Below are 8,157 nucleotides of genomic sequence, written 5' to 3'. Positions count from 1 at the left end.
GAGGGAGAGAGAGAGAGAGATTGATGAAAGAGGTGTTTGGAGCTGGGGGGCTAGCTGCAGCAGGCGGTGTCGTGGTTAAACTGGTCGTCCAGCATCACAATAAAGCTCCAGTCGGGACAGAATACTGATGAGGACGGAGGACACGCCTCCTCCTCCTTCTCCACTGTACTCCTCCCTCTTCTCTCACTTCCCCCCATCCCTTATTTCCTAACTCTCTACATCCCTCCTCCGTCTGCTCACTTTTCTCCCTTCTCTGCACATTTTTCTTCCTTCCTTTTGTCTCTATCCTGTCCTGCACATCTCCCTCTTTTCCTTCTTCCTTTTCCATCCCTCCCACCTCACTCACTTGATCCCTTCCTCCTTTCTTCCTCTAACCTCCCATCCCCTCCTTCTCTCCTCTCCTTCCTTCATTTCTCTTTCCATTATCCTTTCCATCCGTTGATTATCACTCACACTTCCTCTCTGCCTCGTTTCCTCCCTTGTCTCTCCCACCACCCTTTCAAATTGCTGTTATCCATCCCCCGTGTCTCCCTTCCTCTCTCCCTCTCTCTGTCTCTCTGCAGTCCTCCAGTCGTTGATTAAATGGCGGTGTGCTGGCTGGTTGAGGATCAGTTCTGTTTCTGCAGTGTGCGGGTGGCGAGGCGAGGACGAGGCAGTATATTAACGAGGATCCCACCGTTAACGAGCCATTTTTAAAAGCTCTCGTAAAAAACTCTCCGGCAGCCTGCCACAATAAAGTGATGGAGAATTCAGCTTGTCCCGACATGACAAGACAGAAAGTGAGTGTGTGTGTCTGTCACAGTTGATGACCTTGTCAGAACAGTAATGGGTTTAGTTTCTGTCTCAGCCCTCAGGGTCTCAGCTTATCAACTCTGTCACACTACAACTCCATGTTAGACTGTTTATCTCTAGAGAACTCCAGACGTGTCTACGTATTTGTACAGAACACCAGATGTGTTTATGTATTTCTACAAATTTGCAGTTGTTTACAAATCTATAGAGAACTCCAGATGTGTTTATACATCTATACAGAACTCCAGATGTGTTTAAACATATCTACAGAACTCCAGGTGTGTTTACAAATCACTGCAAAACTCCAGATGTGTTTAAAAATCTCTACAGAATTCCAGATATGTTTATATGTTCCTCTACAGAACTCTCTCTCTCTACAAAGTTGCAAACACAAATGAGACCGGATGGAACAGAAAAAAATCATCATTAACACTATGACGGATTAGTTGTGAATATGCCCAAATTAATCACTGAGTGGTGAGTTTCAGTTTCACACCTTCCTTCTGTCTGTGTCCACACCAGCACACTTTCTCCCTTCTCTTTCTCTCAGGCTTTCTCTCTCTCTCCGGATGCTGTTGCTGGTTCGGACACATTCTTTAACATAAATGTTACACCTGTAAAAATATGAGCTAACCTGGAATCAGCTTTGTAGAATGAAACAAATTTAATTAGGGAGCTCCATTAAGTTAGGGAAAAGAACAATGTGTAAAACCCATATCAGACAGAATTATTATTCAAAGCAGATTGGGTTTTCTGTCTTTAACAACCCAGTCTCACTCCCAACTCATTAAGAAACTGCAGATGGGTCAGTGGCCCCCTGCTTCAAATATGACGCTGTAGGGATCCGTCTAGCATCATTTCTGAACTCGCCTGGACTTTAACTCAGGAGACTGCTGTCCCGTGTGAAGCCAAAAGTAAGTTATATCACTTGTGTTTAGCAAGTTACGTTTTATTCATGTCCTTCAGTTACATCAGATACATAACATGACTTATGATTCTTTCCTAATCCATACCAAGTAGTTGTTGTGCCTGAACCTAACCAAACAGAAAGTTTCACTTTAACAACGCAAGCTTTATTTTGAAAGTCTAGCCGGACGTTTGAAACTCATTCTGGCTAACTTGAGCATTGGAGCCCTGCACATCCAGAAATGACTCTAGAGGGATATCTACAGTGTCCTATTTTGAAGCAGACAGCTACTGACTGCGGCGAGAATGGGTCTAACAATGTTTCTTTATAAATCTGGATATGACTCTGTCTATATGCATGTGTTTCTATCTGTGTCTATATGCAGTTCATATCTCTCCAAACTCTATGATGACAGTAGGAGATGAATAAATGTGTGTGGCTATGTCCCAATGTGTTTTACTTTCTTTCTGTTTGAATCCTTACTTTTGTCATGCTCCCTTTCTATCTTTGCTCGTCTCTTTTCTGTCCTTGCCTTCACTTATTTTTCTTTTTCTGGCTCCCTCCACTTTCCATGCTCTTCTTACTCCATCTTTTAAAAGAAAGCTCAATCAGAGACAACAAGCATGAGTTATAAAAAATCTTGTTTTAGAAAGTTTCACTGCACAAGCACGAAGGTTAAGAAACTGTGGCGAGCTAAGTGGTCTCTGCTGTCGCTTTTTCCTGCAACTATCATCACATCATGAGGGTTGAAAAACCTCAGAAATGTGGCATTTTTATGTGAGTAATAAAGGATTTATGTCAGCTGCAGGGTGCTGGGGGAGCAGAGGAGGGCTGGCTGTTTAATTCATAAGATGAAACTTGGCTGAGAGTTGGATGTGTCTCATTTATCTCACTTCTACAGCCCATCGTCTGCAGGAAGCTAATGAGTCTCTCGCTCTCTCACACAGGCACATACGGCAAAGCGTGCAAACACACACAGAAATAAATATATATACACACACAGTTCCTACATGTTAAGCACACACAGATGGGCTGTGACTGACGTGTGAACAGTTTCGTCGGGATGAATATTTCAGGACTCGGTACTGCTGGATTCAGATTGAGGCCTAACTGTCCTGACTGTCACTTCCAAATCTTTCCTCCTGGAAAAAAAACTGCAAGAGCAAACTTCCTCACAAAAAAAGTCCTTACTCGAACACAGCTGGAAGAGATAGTATAAATCATGTCCCCAAAACCAAGACATCTATATTTAGGAAACCGGCTACTGCTGCTCCTACTGTTACTTAATATTGCTAATGCTACTCGTCTATCACTAAGGCTACTAATAGCACTACTACAGCCAGTCGGTGATTTGTTCATTTTTAACAGGAGGATGGCCCTAACCATATAGTAAAAATCTCCCCTAAAATAGTTTGTTACAGGCTTGGTCTAGGGGTGTATTTTCAGAAGCACAGACGCTACTGAATAATAATAGGAATATTAGAGGAATACTACAGGCAGCAGTATGTCTCCATGATCCTCTCCCGCGACTACATGTTGCTACTTGTCACTTTAACACTACCCTATAGAGTATATAGGCTACACACTATAGTATAGAAGTGAGTATTGATAGTGTATAGTTTAGTGAATGTTATAGGTCCAAGAGGAAACTGACAGAAGGGTGGGGCTGAGAGAAAAAGAAGCAAATACAAATCAGTCTGCTACTTCAGCACCACGGACAGCGTCTAATGACTGCTGCTATGTAACTTTTAGTGCCACTAGTAGTACTACTAAACTCAAACACAGCTAACACTGCTACTGTTACAAATACTGTAAGTATTAGTCGATGAAGCTAATATGTTGCTAATGGTACTGCTGCTACAATTACCAGTATCTGCTACTGCTAAAGCTACTGCTACAGACCCAAAGCAGTAGACTCTGGCAGACAGTTGTATGGCTGCTGTACCACACCTGACACAAGAAAGTTTTCCTGCTGCAGTTTGTTTCCCAAGTACAGAATAGTTTTACATTTTGCTTCTTTTAACATGGTATACGTTTTTGAAAGGCTTTTAATACAACAATGACCCCGAGTGGGTCAGACTGATCTGCCATGCGGTCCTATGTCTGGGATCCCCACTCCTCTAATACAGCCGCAAAGTAAACGACTCTGTGTTTCTGTTTCTTTGAGATTTAAAAGTGTGAGTTTGAGTGGCCCTTGTTAGATTGGTTAATCACATTGTGCCACAGAGCATTTGCAAAAAGTTGAGCTTTTCTTATTTTTCTCCTGTAGTGTAGTGTTGAATAGCAGCCTATGCTGTATGTGTGAGTGGTACAACTGCTACCAATACAGCTATTGCTAAAGCTACTGTTAGCATACTAATGCTAATAAAGCTACTCCTAGTTATACAGGAAACAGCTAACGCTTCTGCTGCCCATACATGCAGCCACTACTGCTACTTCTATTAATACTACCCAGCATAAAGAAGTTGAGTAGACCTGCTCCGTCTACAGCTACTGCTAATACTGCTGCTACTGCTTTTAGGCTCACTGTTGCTAATATTACCGGTACTTTAACTGCTACTATTACAACTGCTAGTGTTTAATGCTGCTAGAACTATATCCTCTACTGCTTTTCCAGCTAGTTCTGATTCTACTACTATTAATCCTACTACAATTACAGGGGACTGCCCTTTTGTTTTGATGGCTGTTTATTCTAAAAACCCAATAGTCTGAGAGTAGACTATTGTTACTGCTATTGCTACTGCTGGTACTCATTACACTACTGTCACAAGTACTATGGCCACATCATCATTGTACTCACAGCATTCACAGTTACAACACTCTTTTATATACTGACACTGATATGATATGTAACATAATATTATATCTGCCACATATCACTTATGTGTGAACACCGGTCACCGGTGGACCAGACATTACTGTGATTATTATCGGTGACTTGTGTGCGTACATACCTGTCAGAGATCGTGTGACGGCACTCTCATACAGAGGAACTCCCTCTCCGGCATTATTGAAAGCCTTAAGGGAAATCACATAGTGCGAGCTCGGCTCTGAGAGAGAGACAGGGACACAAAGAGAAAGAAAGGCATAAAGAGTCATTTTATATGACATTAATGCAATGTAGTACATTGTCTTTTTGAGATGGAAATCTTCTTTTATTTCTTTCCCCTTCATGCTTGAGAAATACATACTGTATGTATTTAAAGGTCCAGTGTTTACCATTCAGGAGGATCTATTGTCATAAAACGTGTTATCAGGTGTATAAGATAAATCACCTGAAAATAATTAATGAAAAGGTTTTGTTTACAGATGGAGCGGGTCCTCTTCTACGGAATCCACCATGTTTCTACAGTAGCCCAGAACAGACAAACCAAACACCAACTCTATTTAGGGCGATAAAATATCCTGGTTCACGACCCAGTCTATGGGAAAGGAAGATCAAAGGTTAGCCCAGTTTTACTTTGACTTTGCCTGAATTGGACCAAAAAAGGTGCCAGTACCCTAATTCAGCACAATCCTAAGCCTAAACACAAAAAACATATCCCTAATTCTTTTTCGTTTTTTGACAAGGACATTTTCAGTGCTGTTTTCTTGAAGCTAGCTGTGTTTACATGGAGACACAGTTACGTAGGCGTTAAGGGGTACTTCACCAGCACTGCTGTAGGAAGGGTTTTAGAAATACAGCGGTTCAAAAACTGAACTTGTTAGGGGGGTTTGGGGTTTGCATCAATGTATCAAAATTGTTTTTTTAAGCAATTGTGTAACTACTTTTACTGTATAACCCTCGGAAAAAATGCTGAAGTCCAGACCTTGGTGACCAGGTAATCAGCGGTGGGTACAGCCATGCTCACCAGAGGTGGGGGTGGAAGTAGTACTCAGTATTGGTGAGTACTGGCCCATTTGAGGCACTGACTTCACTACATACTGGTCTTCATTTTTCATATCACCAATATAACAACCAAGATAATAAATACTTTCATTATCTATCTGGAGTATCTTGTATTGTACATTGGAATCAGAATTTCCCTCCAAAAAATGCACTGTAGAAAAACAAGGGTCAATAACTAAATCCTGGTAAATGACTGGCTGAGGTGTGGGAATTTAGTTTGCTGCTACTTGTCTCCTCTCAGTCATGACCTGTATCTGTCACATGATGACTGTACACCTATCAACTTGCTGCTATGCAGCTCGTCCCGCCGCCACTTGTCGTTCTCTCTTGATGCGATGATGCTGCATGTTCTTTCCATGTAGCGCCAAACGCTCACATCAGTTAAACAAACACGGCCGCTCCGCTCCCCAGACGCCTCACCATATGAATTAATGATGACTATGAATTATAAATGCCGTGTACATATGTGCACTCGCTCCCATGTGTGCATGCAACACGACGGCTGGATTTTATTTTTTCATTACTCCTCCATTATGAGACCTGAGACGGGAATTTTCATCCGCATATAAAATTTCACCCAATTTGTTATTGTCTTCTTTGGCATGCAAATTGCTTGCTGCGGTCGCTGGGGAGGATGTTTTCTCTTTTTCGACCTTTCACAATTAGATTTCCACCTCAAGCAGATTTCTTATTAAATTCCTTTAAATCATTGATCGTAATTAAATGGGGATTTCATCATCATAATGAAGTAATGCAACCGGGAAGCACTGTGTCAATATTGGCACTTTGTCAGGAGGAGAAGCTGGATTTATGCTGGATGGAAATATATAAATAATAATAAATAAATATTGGTGTTAATAAGTGCATTGGAAATGTGAATTCATGGAATAATGAATTATTAAGTGCTGATAGGAGTGGGATAAAAGAAAAGGGTTTTGACTGTGATAGAAAATATATCTGTGAATAATCCGCTCCTTCGTTCCTCTCTCTGTGGGTGTCTCCAGCTCTGGGGACTGCTGGATGAGCGTTACATCAGAAGTGTCTGACACCACTGCCAGTTTGCCCTTTAGCAAGGCACTGAGCACAGTGCATTTTAAATTCACAGCAAAGTACCGACCTGCTGGGGCACCAATAGACCACGGAAATAAGTATAAGAAGAATCAGGTCGTATAACTTCTTCGCCCACATGCTGTTTTTCCCCCAAAAATATATTTTTGTATTTCTCTGCCAGAATTTGATTCCGGGCAGCTTGAAGATGAAATAGAATTTAAACTTTAATAAAAAAGTATGATTTTTTTTACACGTCCACAATTTCCTATACAATTTCCTTAAGGAAGAACCGTGTATAAATTACAGACATGATATCAGTATTTCTATGACACTGACCTGACCCTAGACCAGCAGCTCTATTTCCTGCAAGGCTCTTAAAGCACCAGTGTGGAGAACTTAGTGGCATCTAGTGGTGTTATTGCAGATTACAACCCCTTTGCCTCACCCTCCTATTCCAAGCATGTAGGAGAAACTACGGTGGCCACTTAACTCACAAAAAGAGCAAACGGTTCTGTCTTCAGCCAGAATTTGGTTTGCCAATTCTGCGCTACTGTACAAACATAGCGATTCAACATGGTGGACTCCACAGGAGAGGACCTTTAAGGCTAACACACAGATCACTGAGTGTTTCTGGGAGCCGGACCTTTGCAAGCTAACTGCTGCTGTAGCTTACCGTTAGCATGCAACAGAACCGGGCTCAGCAGCCTCACAGTGAACACAGACTCTAAGACAGATGGAGGCCAGGTCAAGGTGATTTAGGGAGTTTCCTGATGGACTTGTTGCTAAAAGTAACAGTAATGTTAGCTGCCTGGAGGTAGTTGGCTAATCCTAGCTGACTCAGTTCTGGAGTGCCAGGAGCCAAATCTGGCAAACCACATGGGTACTGGTTTCCCTGTCATCAAACTGGGCTCGGCATCCGATGCTGTGCTGTCCACTGGGAGCTCCAAGTCCGCTAGAGTCAGCTATGACCGCTACAGCTACATGGTGGGGGACGTTACATTCAGCGCTATTAGCGCTATACAGGTCCCTACATAGCTGCTTGTTTATACAGGAAACATGTAAATCCACAAAAGCCAACAGTACTATGATTTCCATTTCATGTGGACTTGAAACACATGGATGCAGAGGATTGAGACAGTCAAAGATTTAATAAATTAATAAATTAGGTATGAAAATAACTAAACCTAATAACTAACCCAACCTGCTTGTTACAACAAGATGGCCCAAACCCCAGGCCTCCTGGTGTAGCTTAGCTAGCTAGCTATAGTGGTACAGTTAAAACAACAGATCTGACCAGTTCAATGTACCATTTTATTACACTAATATAGCATTTAACTGTTTCTGTAATATGTTCATGGAAATGAATATTGTCTGAACTGTAAATCAAACTGATTGATGTTTGATGGAGCTAGGTTAGCAGTTTCTACTAGGGCTGAGCAATTTTATCGATCCTGCGATATATATCGATATTTTGTTTCCCCATAAAGTCCCCAGCCGCGAGTATCGATACATTAAGTCC

At 41.8% G+C, this 8,157-nt stretch overlaps 1 protein-coding gene across 1 annotated transcript in view; it reads right to left on the bottom strand.

Annotated features, from left to right (window-relative positions):
- Nucleotides 1-8,157, bottom strand: part of LOC118332819 (netrin receptor DCC-like) — a 210,084-nt gene that overhangs the window by 61,373 nt on the left and 140,554 nt on the right. The window contains exon 13 of the mRNA XM_035668249.1: nt 4,654-4,749. Coding sequence (XP_035524142.1) covers nt 4,654-4,749 — 96 coding nt within the window. The remainder of the gene's footprint in view (nt 1-4,653; nt 4,750-8,157) is intronic.

Source organism: Morone saxatilis, unplaced genomic scaffold, assembly GCF_004916995.1.
Source record: "Morone saxatilis isolate NCDOM2014 unplaced genomic scaffold, NCSU_SB_2.0 Contig21, whole genome shotgun sequence".
Classification (NCBI taxonomy): Eukaryota; Metazoa; Chordata; class Actinopteri; family Moronidae; genus Morone; species Morone saxatilis.
This window is presented reverse-complemented; position numbering and strand designations above follow the sequence as displayed.